This window comes from Otolemur garnettii, unplaced genomic scaffold (genome assembly GCF_000181295.1).
Source record: "Otolemur garnettii isolate 467f Iridium unplaced genomic scaffold, OtoGar3 scaffold00033, whole genome shotgun sequence".
NCBI classification, from domain to species: domain Eukaryota; kingdom Metazoa; phylum Chordata; class Mammalia; order Primates; family Galagidae; genus Otolemur; species Otolemur garnettii.
In genome coordinates this window covers 7,385,467-7,407,706 of record NW_003852428.1, presented here as the reverse complement: position 1 = coordinate 7,407,706, position 22,240 = coordinate 7,385,467, and the positions used below count along the sequence as shown (strand labels likewise).

The 22,240-nt window shown below is 36.1% G+C and overlaps 1 protein-coding gene across 3 annotated transcripts in view; it reads right to left on the bottom strand.

Moving 5' to 3' along the window:
- Positions 1-22,240, bottom strand: part of CDH18 (cadherin 18) — a 276,573-nt gene that overhangs the window by 214,273 nt on the left and 40,060 nt on the right. For all 3 annotated transcript variants that reach the window (XM_003789537.1, XM_012805011.2, XM_023513077.1), the window contains exon 2: positions 10,368-10,662. In XM_003789537.1, coding sequence (XP_003789585.1) covers positions 10,368-10,662 — 295 coding nt within the window. The remainder of the gene's footprint in view (positions 1-10,367; positions 10,663-22,240) is intronic.

Genomic DNA, 22,240 nt, shown 5'->3' with positions numbered 1-22,240 from the left:
CCCAGGGCACACTTCCTCCCTCTGGGGTGATACCCAGGGCACACTTCCTCCCTCTGGGGTGATACCCAGAGCACACTTCCTCCCTCTGGGGGAGCTTTACTCTCTCCTGCTGGTGGTGTTTCCTGTACACACCAGGCTGTGCCTTCCTCTGCGTCTGACCATCCTGCTTTACTTCCTGCCTCACTGCAGTGACTTTTCCTACATCAGATCCCTGTGCTTTCACTCTACACCTGACTGCTGTATCTTCCCTGTACACGTGGTGTTAACCTTCTCTCCACACCAGGCCACTTTGCCTGGGTTCACACCTGACCTCAGTACCCTCCAGCTCTACAGAATGCAGTGTTTCTACTTTAAATCTGACACGGCACCTTCTGCACTGGGTACCTGGGCACTGTCATTTTCTCTAAAGGTGATCATTGTGCCTTGACCCTAGACCTGGGCACTGTAAATTTTTTCTGTGAATTCTTTCCATGCATTCACTGTATGTCTAATTGCTGTGCCCACTTCCTCTTCTTGGTGTTGAACTTTCTCTCTTTAACTGATGATGACATTTCACTCTACATGTGACTCCAAGGAAAAGAAGAAAGCTATCTAAAATGTGCCTCAGAAAAGAAATTACATATTCAAAACAGAATTAGAAATCAAGCCCAGGGCAGCACCTGTGACTCAGTGGATAGGGTGCCGGCCCCATATACCGAGGGTGGCAGGTTCGACCACGGCCATGGCCAGGTGAAACAGCAGTGGCAACTGCACCAAAATAATAGCCAGGTGTTGTGACAGGTGCCTGTAGTCCCTGCTACTCGGGAGGCTGAGGCAAGAGAATCGCTTAAGCCTGAGAGTTGGAGGTTGCTGTGAGCTGTGACATTACAGCACTCTACTGAGGGTGATAGACCAAGACTCTGTCTCAAAAAAGAAAGAAAAGAAATCAAGCTCAATTGAAAGTTAGGGTGATCATTGCACACCTGGATTTTTAGAATAAAATATCAGAAATATATACACTAATACAGTAATTTTCCCATGTTTAAAATTGTCAACTGATAAAATTATACAATAATTTTAAGTTTTTTTTATTAAAATCTAGGAGTAAAAGCATAGAAGACTTAATGATCATTATTTTCAGTGTGAATGAATGACAGGTATCTCTTTTGAGATTTTTTGGTTTTATTCTATTTCCTCAGTAAGAAAGAAATAAATCACAAAAAATGGTTATCAGGATCAGAGGCCAATACATTTTTGTGATTAAAAATAATTATTTTAAAAAGAAAATTAACAATATCCATAGATTTATACACATATGTTAAAAAATGTTCGGGTGAAGAGCTCTCAACCTCTCTGTAAAATGTTTGTAGTTTGACTTTATTAATTCTTCACATATTCTTTGTTTGTTACCTATTTTGTTTGTTATACTTTGTTATGTACAGATGATCTTGAGTTTGAAATAACATTTTTAAGGGACACACGGACAGTATAACAACAGATGATTCAAATTAATTTATAAGTACATTTAGTAAGTGGTAAACTAAAAGACTAAGGATGTTCTGAGATCACTTATAGTAAAAAGTTTAAGTTATGTTTATTAAAAAGTAATGAAGTTCTTTCCATAAAGAGAAGCAATAAGTTCTAAAGCCAAATTTTATACAGAATATTCTACTGGCTACGCTGATGAATTCACCTAGGACATTTTTTATCATTACTTGCGCGTAACCTGCTTTTAACCCTGCCCCAAATTTCTGACTGGTATTTTTTGTCTTCAAATTTCCTATATTTAGGGGTATACTCATGAAATTTTTTCTTTGGCTATTACCTTTCATAAAACACGACAAACAGACCTAATTTGTGTGACTAAATAAGGTTTGATGTACGCAGAAACATTTATCTCTTCCTGTCAAGTATTCTCTACTGGGAATTGACCACTTTGATTAGAGTTTGCCAAATCTACTCTATTTTCTTGAAAAGAAATGGAAAAGCTAAAGAATCAATCATGGCAAAAAATACAATCCAGTGAATCCCATTACTCATTGAATAAAAGTGAGAAGCTAAATTGATTTATTTCACCTTTCAAACTTTCAGCAACAAAGTTGTTCATATATAGCAAAATAAAATGAATCATTATCTCATAAAGCAATAATGAATTTTATCATATATCAGAACAATTATGTTTCAAAAATTAAGAAGCTACATTTCTATAAAACTCCTCCCTCCAGACCTAATTGTAAGTGCAAAGGGCCATGATGGATTCATCTAAAAAAATATTTATAGGATGCCTGTTTGAAATGAGGGAGTTCTGAATGCAGCAAAATCAATTTTTGTCAGTGGAGAAAGACGTGGGTCCAGTTTCAGTCTTTTACATGTGGATATCCAGTTCTCCCAGCACCATTTATTGAATAGGGAATCTTTCCCCCAGTGTATGTCCTTGATTGATTTATCAAAGAGTAGCTGGATGTAAGATGTGAGTTTCATCTCCTTGTTTTCTATTCCATTCCAGATGTCTATGTCTCTATTTTTGTGCCAATACTATTCTGTTTTAATCACTGTGGCCCTTCAGTACAGCTTAAAGCCTAGTAGGCTGGAACACATTATTCTTAGCAAAGCATCACAAGAATGGAGAAACAAGAATTCCAGGTACTCAATTCTGATATGAGGATAATTAATGATCTAGTACACAGTGGGGGGTGGGTGATGGGGAGAACAGAGAGAGGGAAGGAGGGGAGGGGGTGGCCAAGGGGTGTTTCTCCTTTTGGGGGAAGAACACTATTATAAGAGGGGTTTTAATTAACACAAGCAATCAAGGTGACCTGGTTCTTTGTACCCTCACTGAATCCCCAATAATAGAAAAAAAGAAAAGAAAAAAGAATACAGCAAAAGTGATGAAGCAAATCTTCCAACACTGCTCTCCAGAAACCCCTGAAGCTTCTGGCTGTCACACTATAGGAGGACACAGGAAGCAACTCAGCCCTGCCTGCTGAGGGATGAGAGACAAGCCAGCGAGCTGAGAGCCACAGGCCGCCTGACAGCCAGTGCCCTGCACGTGAGTGAGACACTTGTCCTGTTGGAGCCAGGAGATTATACTATAGTTCAAAGTATGATAACAACAGAAAACCAGCTCAGCCCACAGAATTGTGATCAAAGAAAGCATGTGCTGCTCTGGTCAATTAAGAGGCAGTTTTTTTACCAACTAAGAGCTATCTAAGATATCAAAAAGCTATGAGAGCAAAGAAAGTTACAACACTCGAAACTGGTCCAGTTGCCCTGTATGTCACCTCATGGGGATTCCACTGTACGATGTCGAATTGAAGCAGCAGCCTAACTTTTTAAAATGATCTTATTCTGAAGATTATGCCCCAGGGTATTGATTTTTAAATGGCTACTGAAATCCTGGCACCTGTCCAGAGTGAAGATCCCAAGATGTTTGGGCAGAACTAAATCAGGGCTCCAACCAGGAGCCCAGTAAAGTCAGCACAGCTGGTACCTCCTCTTGTTTTGCAACAGGGAACACAGATGCAAATGGAGCGGCCTTGGGACTTTAGGGATCAGAGGGGAAAAAAGAAGTCATGAACAAAGAAAAAAACAAAACCAGAGACACCTCAGCACTTCTTCAAGACAAAGAACTTGGTGGATTTTAAGGATCAAATAAGAAAACTTTACCTTCAAAGACAAGTTTAAGTGTTCCATCGAACCTATAATTTGTTAAATATATATCCATAATTTTGATAAAATAAAACCTTCTCTGTCATAAGTAAAATGATTTTGATAAGCCGTTCAAAACATAAAATTTTCTCTGTCATAAGTGAAACGATTTTGATAAGCCGTTCAATATGTTTAATAATTTTCAGTGATGTTTAATGATAGGTATATTTTATTAATGTACAGAAGAGGCAGGGAGTTAGACATTTTTGTAAAGAAATCTTTCTTTGAAAAAGGAAGATGTGATTTTCAGCTAAATTGCACTGTGATCTGGTACATCCTTTCTCTATACCAAGCACTAAAAAAAAAAATTAGAGTGACTGCAGTACAAATACATTGACGTTCATACTATGAACTCCTGGTTCTAGATGAAAGACTCTACCTGAAGAAATTTGGGTATGTCCCCGCAAAATAGAAGACATAATAATTCATACCTACAACTAAAAGAAACACCATTATCAGCTTTTTATTTAAAATGATATGTACATTTGAAATATTGGTAAATAACCGTTTTTTATGCTCTTTTATGTAAGAATTTTCATGCCATTTACAAATTCATTTTATTCCTTCTATCTTTAATTGTAAAATACCACATAGTCAATTGATTGTGGAACCAAAAAACAGGTATAATTTCATTGCATGGTTACTTTTCACTGTGTTCTGTGATAAACCACAGCATTAACTTCTTGTTTCATATTTCTTCAGTCTCATTCATGAAATACTTGGACATTGGGAGGCGCCTATGGCTCAAAGGAGTAGGGTGCCAGCCCCATATGCCAGAGGTGGCTGGTTCAAACCCAGCCCCAGCCAAAAACTTCAAAGAAAAAAAAAAAAACTTGGGCATTTGCTAAAATTATCAAAAACTAAATTAAAGAAGTACTTCCAGGGAGTAATTGATATAAGGTAGAAAAAGTCATCTAGGCTGGTATATCACAGAAAAAAGGAAAATTAAAAATCTTAAATTTGCATGAAAAATGTGTATAAGTCTCTTATAGAGAAATTCAGGTTACATTTACCCTCATTGGAATTATAAAGTCACTCTGCCCACATATGGCCAGTCTGTTGAAAGGGATTAAATACTTAGATGAATTACAAAACTATAGAAATGTAACCACCAGTTACTTACCTAGGTGCACAACACAAGTGAAGTGGTCCTCTAAATTAGAGTTATAAAATGAAGATTTCTTTTAAAGAAGCCATACCATGGAAATAATAACCTCTTTTTATTGAATATTTTTCTTCATGTTTTCATAATATCATGCATTTGAATAGGACCATTCCTATTTGAACACCACAATTGTTCACCTTGCCAGATCTAACAAATTTTGTTTATAAAGCATATGGCATAGAATTCTAGCATTATGAATTCTCTTTGTACTGACTATACATTTAACAAATATATTTCTTAATTTATGTTTGAAATTTGATATTTCATCCTAATTCCTAGGGCAATAGTTCTCAGCTGAAAGCACTTTTTCCCCATGGAGACTGTGTGGTAATGTCTGGAGGCATCACCATTTGGCGGCAGTGGGAGAGACACTATTGGCACCTACTGGGTGGAGGGTGCTGCTGACCATCCCACGATTCCCAGAACGAGTCCTCACAACAAAGAATTATCCAGCCAAAAACGTCAATATCAATAGTGGAAAGGTTGAAAAACTCTTTCCTGGGAGAATACACTTTCCTACAGAATAGTTGAAATTACATTGTGTAAATCAAAAGACTAGAGAAAAACTTTATACTACGCTTGCTTCAAAACGACTTCAGTTTATTTTTGCATCTTTCTTTATTAAACGATGCAGAAAGCCATAGAATTTTTTTGCTGATTATTTCCCACAGACAAGAAATATACGACCACATCATGCTTTTCTCCCTGGCAATACCGCATGCTGCAATTATTTGGAGTGGTTCTATGACCTTTACTTTGCACTGTTGAGATGCAAAAAACTGTAATTTGACAAAATCTTGCACACTCAGGACATCTCTGGTGCTGCCTTCACTATACTCTCATATCATATTTTGCAAAGCTATGTAAGGAATCTATCATTTGCATGACGTTCGTGTTTAATTCTCCAACACACATGCATGCACACGGCCACACACACCCCTAACTGGTTACAAACTCACTGGGAAGAAAAGACTATTTTCATCATTGCAACCTCTAAGTGGAAGACCCATTTTTGCCTCTTTTTCTAGTTGACAACCCCCACTTAATTATCTAAGATTCATTAAAGATGTCTTTCCTAATGCACAAGCTGGGCTCCGGGCTACTCCATAGTTCCTCTGTTTTTTTGCTTACCCGACACTGAGTTTAACTTTTCTGTTGGTCTGCAGTCTGCTCAAAGATAGTGGCCTTGTTTTATTTACTGTTTTATTACTTGCCGCTATCACAGCTCTCAGCACATAAAAATGCCTTTACACTTTCGTTCTTTCCAGACAGAATTGGATAGATATAGAGATTTGATTAAATGACTAGATGATTCAAAACTCAATTAATGAGTAGAGAGATGGTAAAAGTGATGATATTAGTCACTATGTTGTGAGAAATTTCTGTCGCATACCTACATTATTATTAGTCTTTAGTCAGGGTTAGGAACCCATAGATCTTTAAATTAAGTGTTAGTGTTATAAGGAAAAAAAAACTTTTGAGAAAGAGTCTCACTCTGATGCCCTGGGTAGAGGGCTGTGGGGTTTTACTTCACAACAACCTTAAACTCTTGGGCTAAAGCAATCCTCTTGTCTCAGCCTCCCAAGTAGCTGAGACTACAGGCAACAGCCACTACACCTGGCTGGTTTTTCTATTTTTTAGAGACAGGGTCTCGCTCCTGCTCAGGCTGGTTTCAAACTCCCAAGCTCAAGCAACCCACATGCCATGGCCTTCCAGAGAGCTAGGATTACAGGTGTAAACACTCTGTCCATCACTGTTGTATGAATTTAAATTGTGAATTTAGATTTCACTTTTTATTATCATTTTAGAAGAATTCACTTCTTGCATACCACATAAATCACAGCCCAATTTTTTCAGAAGTAACCACCTGCAACTATGTGTGTGTGTCCTTCCGATATTCCTTGTGCATATGGGCTTGGATATATCACAACAAAGCCGTATTCTCCAACAAAACTACATTTTCTTAGTAACACATGAGGTAACCCTTCATACTGGTTAAAAATCTGTGTCTACCCAAGGGGAAGAAGACATTCTACATATTGGTAACAATTCCAATCTTCCATGCATATGTACATGGTCCAGAAGGGCTCGCAGAACACGTCACAGATGAGCAGACAGCCCCTCTGTCAGGACTCTGACTCTATAATTCTTCCCTTGACCCTGGTTTTATCCCCTGTGGCCTCTTACAAGTATTGGCAGATTTTTCTATATAAGGTAACATAGTATTTTATGCTTTGTGAACCAGCAACACGGTCTTCATCCCAACCATTCAATTCTGCCTTTTCAGTAAGAAAACTACCCTAGAAAATCTTCCAATGAATGAGCTTGGCTGTGTTCCAGGAAAACATTATTTACAAAAATAGATAGCAAGCCAGATTTGCCTCCCTTTCCATTATTTGTTGATCTTTGCTTTGCATATCATCAGCTTATTTTTCAAAGCAAAGCTAATTGAAGTATCCCCCATTCTTAAGCACACAATGGAAAGTGAGTTCCTCTAACTCACTTCACTAACTTTCATACCATCTCCTCTATATGTTCATGCTGTAATGTGCACTATATTTTATTATGATGATTTTGGGGTGTTTGTTTTACCTCAATCATGAGTGTATACAAGCACACACACACACATACTACTTAAATATAATTTCCAATATCCAGCCTATGGCTTCTGTAAAATTATTCTTTCAATTGACTCTTGCCTGAAAACAGAATAGTACAGAGTCTTAAAAGTTACTCCGCATTGTCCTTTTTCAGTAATCCCTGTAGATACCACTTTTTGTCCCTCCACTCCACAGCATGCATCTCAGCAAGAGAACCTAAGAACATTAACTTTCCTCCGTTTCCATTCTCCACTCTAAGCCTTTGGTGAGGACTCTCAGATGCGCGAGAGTCCTCAAGGCCTCCACCCACAGCTTCGGCTGTAATGGTTCTTAGATACTTTGTGATTCCTTCTTAGACTGGACAGGACCCGTTTACAACACAAAAGTAGCCATTTGTAGGGAACTCTTTGGACACGCACACATACACTTTGCGAGCAAAAACACACATTCATTTCCAGGTTGGTTACTGACAACTGTTTCCTCTCCTTGTCCTTTTCATCGGCATTTAGACCTCTGTTCTGATTCGTTTCAAATATTTTCAATTTCAATACTTTTTCAAATATTTTTCCAGATTAGATAGGAAGGTGATGTATTTTCTAGATCATTCTCCAAATATTTATTTTATCCTACAGATAATTTTAACTAGACAAAGTAAAGTTGAGACTTCAGTTTTGTTTTTTTTTTTTTTTCCATGTAAGCTGTATGGATGGGATTGGACTCTTGGCCAGATTCTAGTAACTGAACTAATAAATGTGAGTTGAATATATATTATTCCTAGTAGGCAATTTAATAAAAAAATCTGAGCACTTGTAAAGTTTCCTCTTTATCCTTAGGCTTTAGGAACTCTCTGAGGATTTACTTAGGTTTGATTCATATTCTATTAACCTTTCATGGAACTCAGAAACTATCTATTAAAACTTCTAAACGCATTAGATTCTTTATATCAAAGAAAAATATTATTCCCCTCCTTTATCTGTTTTCTTTTGGTTTTGTTTTTTGTACTTTAGGAAAACACGTCAGTCACATGATACGCCTAATAAATATATACTCTAAATCTTTTTTTCAAAACCCATAATTATACATTTTTGCTTATAATTATTAGCTATTTCTTCTAATCTGGTATATTCTCAAATATTAGGGCAATAATTTGGGTGTAACCAGTGACCATTCATGCCTTCATTCTAATTGATCTCTATATTGTTACTTGGTTTTAAAAAAAGGCTTCCAGTTATGGAAATCTTTTCTTGGCATCCTTAAAACACCTTTAGCGCTCTTATCATCTACTATTCAGTACAATGACCCCCTCAGTAAGGACTGTTCTTCCTGGGGTATTTTGTCTGTGGCTACCTATGTTTTCTGTACTATCACAGGGGCACTTATGCAGCTCCTTAAAGTAGATTTTCTGTTGCATTCCTGCAAAGGAATATGCCACAAAACTCTTTGCTTTCCTAAGGCAGTGGAGATTGGAAGACTAGGGATGGGTTGTCCATGCTTTCACATGGCACGGGCAATTCTGTTCTTGGATTTCTACCCAAACTCTCACCGGCCTCCCAGGGTTCGCAGTGCTGAGCCCTTTAATTCCCTCTCAACTCTCTATGGAGACCCGTAAGCGTGAGTCTGGGTATTCTAGGCCCTTCCAAGCTCTCAGCTGCTGTCTATTCTACTGCACAGTCCAGAGGGAATCAGCCTGGTAATTGCTTTCTCCCCTGAGACTGTGGCTGTGGAGAAGATCTCAGTCCCGTGTTCTCATCAGCTCCTCTACCCGCTCCAGAGGCTGTCCACCTAGCTCCAGACACCTGGAATGAGCTGGAGTTCTGGAATGTGAAGGACATATGCTACTCTCTTTTGTTCAAAAACATTATGTATATATTCAAATCATGGAGTGATTTGTTTAGCAGCTTTAATAATCTAATTGAAAGTAATCGTATATGAGCAGTAAAATGAAGTACGTAGAATATGAATTCAAAGTGCATTATAAAAATTAGGATCTTGGGCGGCACCTGTGGCTCAAAGGAGTAGGGCACTGGCTCCATATACTGGAGGTGAGGGGTTCAAACCCAGCCCCAGCCAAAAAAAAAAAAAAAAAAAAAATTAGGGTCTCATAATACTAGCTAAAAATGTATTATCATAATTGAACTTTATTTCACCTACATATTAACAATCATATGAGTTACATATAAAATTAAAAAGCTACACCACAGAAACCTGTGTGTGAAGGAAAAGTCCTAAGTCAGCAGAGAAGTTCAAGACCTGGACCGTGATGTATTGACCACAAGGCAGGATTTGCTTTCAAGGGAAGCTGGAATAATTTACCCTTGGCCATTTTCTAGATATGCGTTCTTGGGAAAATGACGTCATATCCCATGCTAGTTTTTACAACTTCAAAATTATATTCAAAATATTTCTCAGAGATTTTTGAAATAAGTATGATATGTAAATGTAATAAAAATTGAAGTTTTATTGATAAATGTAATAACTATTTCCATTATTACTGTTAGAATTTGTTCATAAACTACATGATTCAAAGGCATAGCAAAAAATTTCCAGTGTTGTAAAGTCTATTTTGTGAAAAATTATCATAATAAATGTGTTGGTATGTTCTTAACTGTATGTATAATGAATATGTGCTCAGAGAACCATATTCATTAAGCAAGAATTGCAGGTGTTTTCCAATTTATAATTCTTTTTTCATGAGATCAAATTATTACCTGTACTTACATGTACAGAAATTAATTTTAAAACACAATAGCTGGCCAAATAGTCTTTCAAAGCTTATCCCACAAAGAAGTTAAAATATTTTGAAACTTCAATAGATTTTTCTATGCATGCACACATGTACATATTGGTCTTTAAAATATGACTTTGGTATTTTCAATAATATATCATGGCTTAACCATAAAAATCATTTTTCTTACCCATATCTGACATTTCAGGCACTGTGACAATGTATGGTCCGTCTGTGAACTTGGGAGCATTATCGTTGATGTCTTGCACTTTGATGATAAACTCGGATTCAGGTTCGAGAGGTTTATTTGTCCGTCTGTCAATAGCCTGTGCGTGAAGCACGTAGTGGGTCTTCTGCTCTCGATCGAGGCTTTTTGTTGAGTGGATGTCACCCGTGGTGTCATCAATGATAAAGATAGTCCCAGCACCTTCTCCAGTGAGGATGTACTTGACAGACCCATCACCTTTGTCAGAATTGGAGTGCAGCTGTCAAATAGACATGGAACAAGTTAGCATTCAATTAGGTATCAGCCTGTAATAATCGTTCTCTGAAATTCCCTACGTATAATTTAATACTAGACAATGAATGTAACATCATCCCTTCACAGAGTCCTGCATGTTACCATGGTCATTTATTTCTCTGTAGTTATTTTTCAGTTGGTAATCATATAGATATTGTTATCATGCTTAGTCTAGGAGATCTAATTAGTGATTTAAGAAAAATCAATCTACAATATTTCTTAAGAGAAAAAAATAAGATAAAATATCGCCTTTGTCCTTCTACTAAATCAACATTGCACTAACTACAGTACAGTGGGGAAAAGAAATTCCCACTAGATTACCGTTGCCTTTCATATTTAGGAAATTAATGTGCTCTGTTTCATTTTTAAGTAATGGTTTGACTTTCTATTGCAACCTTAAGACTATAAAAATACATGGTACAACAAATTGAGGTTCAAATTAATTATTAAAATTTCTACAAAAGAGGTACATATTTAAGTCATTAAGTCACGTAGGCTTTCATTTAATAATTAAAAAATTAAGGGCTTAGATGTACAAATGAAAACGCTAATGATAGAGTATTTTTATTTCCTTATGGATTATGAAACTTGAACTCAAATTTGAAACAGTAGTTGTAGGCTTAATCAATAAGAAGCCATAATTTATTTAACTGAGGTACACAGACAAATACTCCTGTTATTAAAATGTAAATAATCAAATGTTTTTTGAATATATATTAGAAAAGTTATGGTTCAGTAGAGAAGAGGTTTTCAATAAGAAAGACAACATATTATGACCGCTTTTTGTCCTATAAATATAAGTAAATGATTTAAATTGCTGAAGGTTCATACTTAAGATTCTACTATTACTTAGAGCATCAAAATTCACCTAAGTAACTCCATGAGCACCAGTAATGTTTCCATCTAGGAAGAATAACAGTATTTTTTCAAATAATAAATATATATTTAAGAAGTGTTTTACCCAAGAGAGCTGAAAAGTCACCTTTTATATGAAACCTTTTAGGTCACATAAGCTCAACAACTTAACTTTTCCTTATTTCTGACACATGAAAACATTAAAACACACACACACACACAACCTGTTCATAGAATATCTCAATTTGCTTGCCATGGTAAAGTGAAAATTTACAAGGTTTGTTTTAAAGTCTCTAAACTCTTAGAAGATTTTGAAAATATAAAATATAGAAAAAGAAAATACAATATGAGAAAAAGACATTTTGAGAGAATTAAAGCAACTGAAACATCAATGGTAGTACAGCCTGAATAATTTTGTTCTTTTTGAAAGCCTATAAGACATAACAGGGATAAAATTCTGATAGAAATCATGCAACAAATTTCATGGAATGAAACTATTCCAAAAATGGTTATTCAGATCTCTTAAAAAGGTAAATATACATAATCTACACAATCTAGATATGGAAATCACAGCATTGAAAGTTTTAACATCATTAGAAAATTGAGTACTAAAAGAAGGATACAGAATGAATGAGGTGAGTCACTGTATCCATGCATGAACTTGCACTTGTTCTTTTTTTTTTTTTTTTTTTTTTGCAGTTTTTGTCCGGGGCTGGGTTTTGAACCCACCACCTCCGGCATATGGGGCTGGCGACTCCTTTGAGCCACAGGCGTCGCCCTGAACATGCACTTGTTTTTTATGCCTCTAACCAAATCATTTTAGCACATAAAAGGAAAGATTTATTACTTATGATATAGAAACAAAGTATCCATAGAGCAACTTATTTCACATTCTCTAATTTTGCATCAATCCATAACCAGAACATAGCAAAGAAGGTAACAAATTCATTGACCAAATTTTTATAAATCCCCTTCTGGAATTCTTGTCATTAAGCTAACAAAAGTGAGATAGTTTAGAAAGTTTTATGTAGTTGTAAATAAATTATAATCTATGAATCTTTATAATGTAATTATAGCTAATTATAAACACTTTTGGAGAAATGTTATATCTTCCAACAGCTAATTTAAGGAAGACATAGCAATGTTGACAATTAACTGTTATCTCCAACGTATACAGAGAAATCTCTTATATGCTTTTAGTGAAATTAATTTTATATGATTTATTTTTGGATTAAAGGTTCATAGCGTAGATATTTAATTATATTTAAAGAAGAATGGGTGTAAATATGTGACATAAATCATACAGTTTTCAACCTGAAGTATCTACTGAAAATGAATATATTAGACATTTTATAGAAACCCTGGTAAATAATTCAGGTAAAAATTACAAAAATATTATGGCTTTAGATTTAAAGACATGAATCTGGCTCCACAGTTACAAAGTTTTTGTAATTAATAAGCACTTGCTATGAATGTTTCAGAAGTTATGACTAATCTGAACATAGATTATAATATGAATAGTTGATGGCTATAATATAACAATGGTTATATGGTTGGAGGTAGCATTATACACCCACAGCAGAAGTTACATCAAAATATTAGGAAAATGACTTTGGATTATGTTAGTTGATCATCATACTTTGCTTGAGAGTTAAAATAATGTGAGTGGTCATTTTAGCAATGAATTTTTAGTCTGTCAGTGAGCCTAGCTGAATGCTGAAATGATGACTTTTGGGTACCAATGGTGGGAAACTGTTAATCATCAATTGGTTAATAGTTGATGTGATTAGGATGATGACCATTTGTGAAACGGCAATGTGACCCACGTTTATCATTCACGTTTCTGTACCACATCTATTCTCACAAAGTCAGTTATATTGGTGACACTGTGTGACAAAGGCCCATCCTACGAGAAACATTAAGTGTCATCCCACTTTGTTTGATAAGTAGGTTTTAAGAAGCTGGAAGAGTGCGTGTTTGTTCGGTTTTTGCAAGCCAAGAAATGATAAATAAGTGGATGAATTAATTTAAATTAATTAAATGGATCACTATGAATGGTAGTTGTAAAGACAAAGAAATTGAGAGCCAGAGAGAAAGGTCCTAGAAACAGATAATCTGGTTAGAGATCATTGTAATAGAAATGTGTCATCTCTGAGCAGGGCAGCAATGAGACACCAAATGGTACTGATTCAATGACCAGTAAAATACAAGATGTGAGCTTAGCTAGTAACCATATTATTTAAGAGAGATGCTCATGAGTTTTCACAGTAAAATAAGTAAAAATATTTGGAAGATAAATGTGATTTTAGTCATACACAAGCAACCCTTTTTAGCTGACACTTGGAGATGTCACAGAGTGAGCAATGACATAATTTTGTTATATGCCAGGTGCAGTGGCTCACACCTGTAATCCCAGCACTCTGGGAGGCTGAGGCAGGAGGATTTCCTGAGCTCACAGGTTCAAAACCAGCCTGAGCAAGAGTGAGATCCTGTCTCTAAAAATAGCTCAGTGCTGGGTGGTTCCTGGGGCTCAAGGAGAGGGACTCAGGCCCCATATATCGAAAGTGGTGGGTTCAAACTTTGCCCTGGCCAAAAAAAAAAAAAAAAGTATAAAAACTGAAAAAGGAAACAGCTGGGTGCTGTGGTGGGTGCCTGTAGTCTCAGCTACTTGGGAAGCTGAGATAAGAGAATTGCTTGAGCCCAAGAGTTTGAGGTTGCTGTGAGTTATGATGCCACTGCACTCTACCAAGGGCGACAAAGTGAGACTCTGTCTATAAATACATAAATAAAATAAAAATGAAATATACTTTTAGGATCATGAGACTTTGCAAAGTAGGTTACATTTTCATCCTGAGTGATAAATGTTATATTGTCCAAAGGCTCTCTCTATATCTGATCACATCATAAAGTAGAGGCATTAACTGATCTTTACAGAACAGAAAAGGGGAGGAGGAGAGAAGACAAAAGAAAAGAAAATGTAGTCACCCAACTGGAGCAAAAGGAGCCCTTCTCACGCATCACTCTTCTAAATTGCCTTTTTCTAAGTGTTAAGTAGTAACCTCTGGCACTTAGAAATCTAATGTGACTCACGTGAGTTCACCCCAGAAAACTATTTATTCACCCTAGACCACATTAGGATCCGGACCTAAAAATTTATAGCTTTCAGTCTTATGCAGAGTTCCTCAGTAAAATAATATTCTATCCCTTGGGGAAGAATAACTTTAAAAGGTTAAGAAGACGGTGGCAGAGCCATTAATTTCAAAAGTTGCTTTTAGTTAGAACTTTAAGCTACACTAAAGAGGTAGGTCACTGACTTAAAATTGTAATATTTTTCAATACATAATTTATATACATTTTTACAAGTAGGAATCTTATGTTTACAATTTTTCAGTGGAACCAAAAATAAAGGAAGAAGTATAATATACAAATCCCACTATTACTGTTAACTTCAAAACTTGTTACATAAAAATAATCTGGTGCTATGTGAAAGAAGGGTGAACATCATAGAAAATAATGTCATTGAAAGGTATTATGAATCTTTAATTCCCCAATGCATTATATGCTTAAAGTATGAGCACATAAAACAAAAATCTACTGAACTATTAATAAGTAATTGTTATAAAATCAGATTAATGAATTACAGCCATGGTAATTGATAACATATCAGTTTCTTATAAAAAATGCATCAGCAATATTTTTTAAATAAGCATCACTAAATATGTAAAAGTAGTATAAATAAAGCACCTTTTAACCATAAAAGTCATAATATTTAAAATAAAAACAAATGGTTCAAAAATTGGATGAGTAAATAAGTAGATATCTGTTTAACCGAACACATCAAAATCCAAAGTATTTTGCACTGAATTCTATTTAGGTTTGGAATGATTCATGTGCATTTCTGGAAAAGAAAACAAGTGAATGAGGAGAAAGAGAAGAGAAGGAGCAGGAAATAAGAATTTTCTTAATATTACAGCCCCTAACTCCAAGAATGGAGGTGTTATACAAGATGAAAAACCACAAAACATCTCTGACCTTCTAAGTTGTCATTAATTTCACACTCACCAGTGACTATGCCCCACCCGGATGTGCCAGACTGAGCAAAGTGAGAGTTAGGCAATGGCTGAGAACTTCACTTTTAATCACTGGAAAGCTTTTAAAAAGTGACCAATCACTTGAAATTGGAATGGGTTACACAGGGCACAGGAGTATCCAGTTTCTGATCTACCTTAATTGGCCTCAGCCTCCCAGAGTGCTGGGATTACAGGTGTGAGCCACCGCTCTTTCATCTCTCAATCAGTGTCTAACTGACAAAGAGGTATCTGCATCAGTTGGTTAAAAATAAATGAATAAATAAACTCGAGTATTACGTTAATTCAGGAAATAGGAGAACAAATCTATTGCCCACAAATTAAAGTGTATTATGATTTAATCCCCATTCAAACCCTACCTTTTATCCATGTAATAAAGCAATAATTGCACATAAAGAGAGAGGGAGGAGAATAATGGAAGTGTGAATGGCATTGATCCTTTGGCAAATTCATGTTAATAAAGTGTAAGATTATCCCTTTCTCCATCAGTCACTTTAAAAAGTGATATTGCCCCAGTGATATTTTTGGAAAGACATACCAGGTGCCAAAGTACAGGGAAGTACTTGGATACTTCACTGAAAAAAGCCAGCAAAGATCCCTGCCCTTGCACAGACAGGAGCGGGGAGTAGCAGTGTGTAATGTGTCAGAAAGTAACAAAAGCTGCACTTAAAGGAGAAAGAGAAAACTAAAGGAGAAAGAGAAAGAAGCAAGGAAAAGGATAGCAGAGGCGGTGGAGAGGTTCAGAGCTGTTGCCATATTAAATAGGGGAGGCAGCGTATCAGATCCTCGAAGATGGGTGTCTAATTCAGGGACCCTCTGGATATGTTGCTTTTAATGGTTACAGAGACTCCTCAGATATGATGAACTTTGAGGTACTCCATTTGGGGGAATTGTCTGAGTTTCTATTTTTATTTATTTGTTTAATTTTTTTTTTGGAGACAGAGCCTCAAGCTGTCCCTCTGGGTAGAGTGCTGTGGCTTCACAGCTCACAGCAATCTCCAATTCCTGGGCTCAAGTGAGTCTCCTGCCTCTGCCTCCCAAGTAGCTGGGACCACAGGCGCCCACTACAACACCTGGCTATTTTTTGGTTGTAACCATCATTGTTGTTTGGCGGGTCCGGGTTGGATTCGAACCTGCCACCTTAGGTGTATGTGGCTGGCACCTTAGCCGCTTGAGCCACAGGCACCGAGCCAATTGTCTGAGTTTCTCTAGATGGAAATGATCTAATCATATATGTTTTTAAAAAGGGGAGAATGTATTCCAGCTGGATGAGAGAGGGAAAGAGATGAGGCTTGCTCAGCAGCTTGTTACTGGTTCTAAAAAGTAGAGGGCTGTGTAGAAGAATCAGAGTTCTGTGGAAGCTGGAAAAGATGAGAGAATAAAGTATCATCTAGAGCTTGAAGAAAGGAATAAAGCTCCGCCCACACTTTGATGTTTAGACCAGCGAGAAATACCTTATTCTTCTGACATAGAGAACTATTAGATAACATAATCGTGTTGAAGTGACTAATTTTATAAGCATCAATAAGAAACTACCATGAGGAATCAAATGAGGTTCATTAAAAAGAAGAAATTATTGCAAATATTTGAAGAAGGTCAAGGAGTTAGCCAAATAGACATCTCAGGGAAGAGCATTTTTGGCAGAGGCAATAGGAAGAACAAAATAATTATTTTAGAAATATTATTAGCAGTTTCCTGAAACTGCAAGAAGGCAATTATGATCAGAGGCTCCTGGGCCAAAAGGAAGACAGAAGGCATCAGTGAACTGACTGGAAGTTCCCCCAGGTAGGGGGACGTAGTGCAGGAGCTGGAGAGATGATAGATAGTCCTGAGCAGTGGCACTTTATAATCAATTTATATCTTGAAGAGATCACAGTGGCTTTAATATTGAAAACAGAAATAGGGGAAGAAAACTGAATGCAAGAAGAACCGAGAAAATTCTGCAGTAAGCAGAAGATTGATGATGATAGCATGGACCAGCATGGTGTTCGTGACAATGGTAAGACATGATCCAGTCATGAATATGATTGGAAATTAGAGCAGACAGAGGCTTCCCAAAGCAATAGATATGAAATAGAAGACAAACAAGAGGTCAAGCCCAAAGGCTACATGTTTGGCCACAGTTACTAAAAAAATGAAGCTGCAATCAACTGAGACATGGAAGCATCTATGTAGGACATTTGAAGGAAGAAGGTCAAGAGCTCAGTTGGGGGGAGAGCAAATGGGGTACTTTTGTGGCAGTCTCGGGAGAGATATAGAGAAGTCATTTTTTTACATAGCCTGGAGTTCATAAGAGAAATGTGTTGGGCTTTATAATCTTAAAGGAAGTCATGACAAACGTGGTTATTTAAAGCAGTGAAACTGCACGTGATGAAAGATAAAGTAAAAGCAACTCAAGGCCCACAGGAAAGAAAACAGGAGTGTAAGAAGCAGGGCGGGGGTGGGGGAGAAGGGTGAGTAGATTTCCACCTATAGGACACAACACAGAGTTTATGGGACATTTCTTGGGTGAAGGACTAAACTATAGCTCAGACTTTGACCTTTAAATTACAAATGCAAATGATGCAATCTAAACATAGACACCCTTGTGTTAACTCCCTCCCTCCCCCCCAAAAGGAGTAGGTGAGAAAAAAAAGACTGAGTTTAAAAATTGATAGTACCAGAAAATTAAAAAGCCAAGAAGATCACAAAAATATTGAGAAAAAAACAATCAGGAAAAGAAAGAAAGTCAAAAGTATATTAGTTTCCTGGCAAAAAAACCCCCACAAAATTGAGACACATATATAAGAATATTTACATAAGAATAATCATTATTGATGATTTAGGAGGTAAAAAGATCTAAAGCTCTGAGGTCTGGCTAGTGATGAGTTGTTTGGTAAGTTAGAAATCACTAATAAAATAACATGAATATTGTTAGCTTTGATGTCTATAATTTGTGATTAATTGAGAATATCCTATTGTGGCAGAGCGTGGAATGTGAGATTATAATAAGATAAGAAGTATAGATAGCACAAGCTCCATATATATTATAACCATATTCATTAACATGATGGCACTCGAGGAAAATGCAGAAAAGAAGGTTACACTGCAGTGAGCTGATCCATCTTCCTTTCTACATCCTCCAGGGTTTTAAGTGTTATATTTATATATATAAAAGAAGCTGATATATAATTTAATTATAGATTTAAATATACATATCAAATTATCAATATACATATAAATATGCATATAAATATATACTATATGTAACATAATATATATATTTATAAATATATATTCAATATAATATGTTAAATATACATATAAATATATCATAAATATATATAAATATATCAAATATACATATTAAATTTAAGTATATTATATATATATAGTTGCTATTAGAATTAAATAAGGGTTCTAAGCTTTACATAGTTTTATATGAGCCAGTTATGTGGACAAGTCACAGTATGTTTCAAACCCCTGGCAAAACAGTAAGAATCATCAGAAAATTCTGGGTTAAAAAAGCGATTCATTTTCAAGTTTGATCCTTATTCTGAGTTGCATAAGAATTTGTGATCATTCTTGCTTACTTTTGTCCTGAATTTAGCTATAACCCCCAGTCCATTGCACTGTTTCCCAAATCCTCCAGGTTAATGATTGTTCAAAGGGCTTCATGTCCTATTGAAGCCCTCCCTTCTGAAGTTATTTTTGGATTTGTATTCCTGCCCGTTTCTCACATGTCTCACCTAAATCCTGTCATTTCTACACATCCATTCAGCCATAGCTCTGGCCTGCTTCAATATGTTTTCATGTTTATTCAAGCTAAAATCCAATTCAATGTAATTGAATGGAAAAAAAGGAATTAATTACATCCCCACTATGCGTTGAGTGATGTGCTGAGATGAATCAAACAGAGTCCATTGTCTTCAAGAAGTTTTTACCTCAGTGAGCAAGAAAGAGAGACAGATTCACAGAACAGTCAATATTTAAACAGAGGCATGGGGGGAAACTCACCTTCCAGCGAAGGGAAGTTTCCCCAGGGGAATGTACAGTGAGTCTCAACCTACAGCCCTATTTATCTGTTCTGCAAAAGGGTGGAATTCAAGAATTCTTTTTGGATTTGTCATCACACTTGTCCCCTTAATCATCCACATTCTATCATTTGAAAGAAATTGACGGAATATCACCAAACATCTCTTAGTTTTGAATAACAGAATTTTAATGGAGGGAGAAGTTTTAAAATATGATGAAGCTAATTTAACACAGAAGAGTGGATTACAAAACACCCACCCAAACAGCCTCACTTTGCAAATTCAGCCAATGAAAAAGTGAGGGCAGGTCAAAGCTGTGACTTGGGACACAATGAGGCCAGTTCAGAGTGTCTCATTGTTTTCCTGTGCTAGAGAATAGGGTGACTTGGCTCATGGTTGACCCCGTGTCACTCTACTCATCAGCATTAAAAGGGCTGCAAAGTCTGCAATTTTGCCCAGATTTTCCCCTTAGTCGAGTTAATTAAAAATGGAGATGTTATTCAGAATGCTTCAAATCATTAAGTTCAAGTTACTGAATTCATTTGGTGCCTTTTCTTATGAGAATGTGTAACCAGAACTATCACACTCTCTGCTCCGTCACTCAACAGTGAAATTTGATAATATTGTTGACTTTTCTTTCTCCATTTCTGCTTATGAAAAGATTTCAAAGCTTTTGTGATTCTGTCTTCTTAAAAATGCCCTCAGTCTAGCCCCTTCCCTGTGCTGCAGTATAATACGGCACATGCATTGTTCTTTCTCACTCCGATGGTTGCTGTGAGCACCTTACAGGTCGTGTTACCTCTGTTTCTGCTTTTTCCCTTATCCATAGTCCATTTTTCCCTGCAGGTCAGGGGCTTATTTCAAAAATTTGAATCTGATCCTTTTCAGTATGGCACACTTGACAGCTTCCTTTCAGGGCTCAGAGGGCATATTTCTTTATTTGGATTCTGTCTGTGCTTTTGACTTAATATTTTGGCAACATGGGGAGGTGGTCAACTATAGCAGTTTTACTGTAAGTAAAAATAGTTATTTTTGTTGATTAGGAGGCACCAGAATAAAACAAGAATATGTAAGTAGGAGCTTGGTGTCATATCATTATGGCACTAAAGAATGTAAATACCCCCTAAAGCCTAATTTTCTCATATGAAAAGTAGAGACAGTAATAACTAATAGTCAAAGCAGTAATAGGGATAAATTAGATGTCAGTAAATCTCTCAGCAGAATGCCCAATAAGCAAAACAAATATTTTTAAGTTGATGATGTTAATAAAATAATATATATCATAGCTCTAGAATCTTTATATACTGTTATACAAGTGTCTAAAAAAGAAAATTCAAATATAAAGCAAAGACAAATTTATATGTATACCTGATTTTTTTTTTGTGGGCTCTATACAATACATTTAAAGATGATGCAAGATAATAAGTAGAAAGCAATGAAATTTGGGTAGATTAGCAGTGATATACACAGCTCAGGAGGACCGCTGTGCCAGGTCATACGCTCTCTAAATAAACTGATCCAACTAACAGAAGACAGATTCCACGTGGTTTGGATTGGGCCACACAGGGCTTGTTCAGAGCACGAGTAACATATAGAATGAAGAATCCAGCATTGTGTTTAAAAGACCATCAGGGTCTAAGTTGTTGCTGTTCTTGAAGGTGAATTAGAATGAACGAATATTGAGCTGAAAGTTCCAGTCCTCTTTGATCAAAGAAAAAGTAAGATGAAAAGTTACCAAGTAAATATCTGGAAGCTTTAATTGTCACGGTGACTAATACTGGGTTTCTCTCATATTTTCAAAGTAAGACAGTTTAATATCTGAAATTTTTCATGTTTGTTTATCTGTTTATTTATTTATTTTGAAACAAGATCTCACTATGTTGCCCTGGATAGAATGCCATGTGTCACAGCTCACAGCAACCCCAAACTCTTGGGATCACATGATCCTCTTGCCTTAGCCTCACAAGCAGTTGCCTCAATGCCTGACAATTTTTTTTGTTGCAGTTGTCATTGTTTAGCTGGCCTGGGATGGGTTCGAACCGTAGCTGGCACTATAACCACTGTGCTATGGGAGCCAAGCCAATATTTGAAATTTTTCAAAATGCTTGGGCCTTTTTAATAATATTCTTGAGAAAATCATACTTCTTAAAATTAATAGAAATTTAGCCAGACTCCCCAGAAAAAGAGAGGATGAACATCATTAAAATTCTGCTAGTAAAAAAAGACAATTATAATAATATGTATGGGTTTATGCTAATAAATTTAGCAAACCAGATGAAATGAAAATGTTTTGTAAAAGACACAAATTACTTTAAACCTCATGTAAAAAATAAACAGATACAATAAATAGCCTTGTATCCATTCAAAATTAAATTTGTAGCTCAAACTTTCAAAAAAAAAATTAACTGAATACACACACACACACACACACAAAAAAAAAAAACATTAACTAAATCCAACATTCATTTCCTACAAAATCTACAAGTTTTAAGTACTTTGATGTTAGTGCAAGTACTATGTACAGCTTTGTTACAGGTTATTAAGAAGTAAAATGAGATACAGGCCTTTTCTCTCTCTCTCTCTCTCT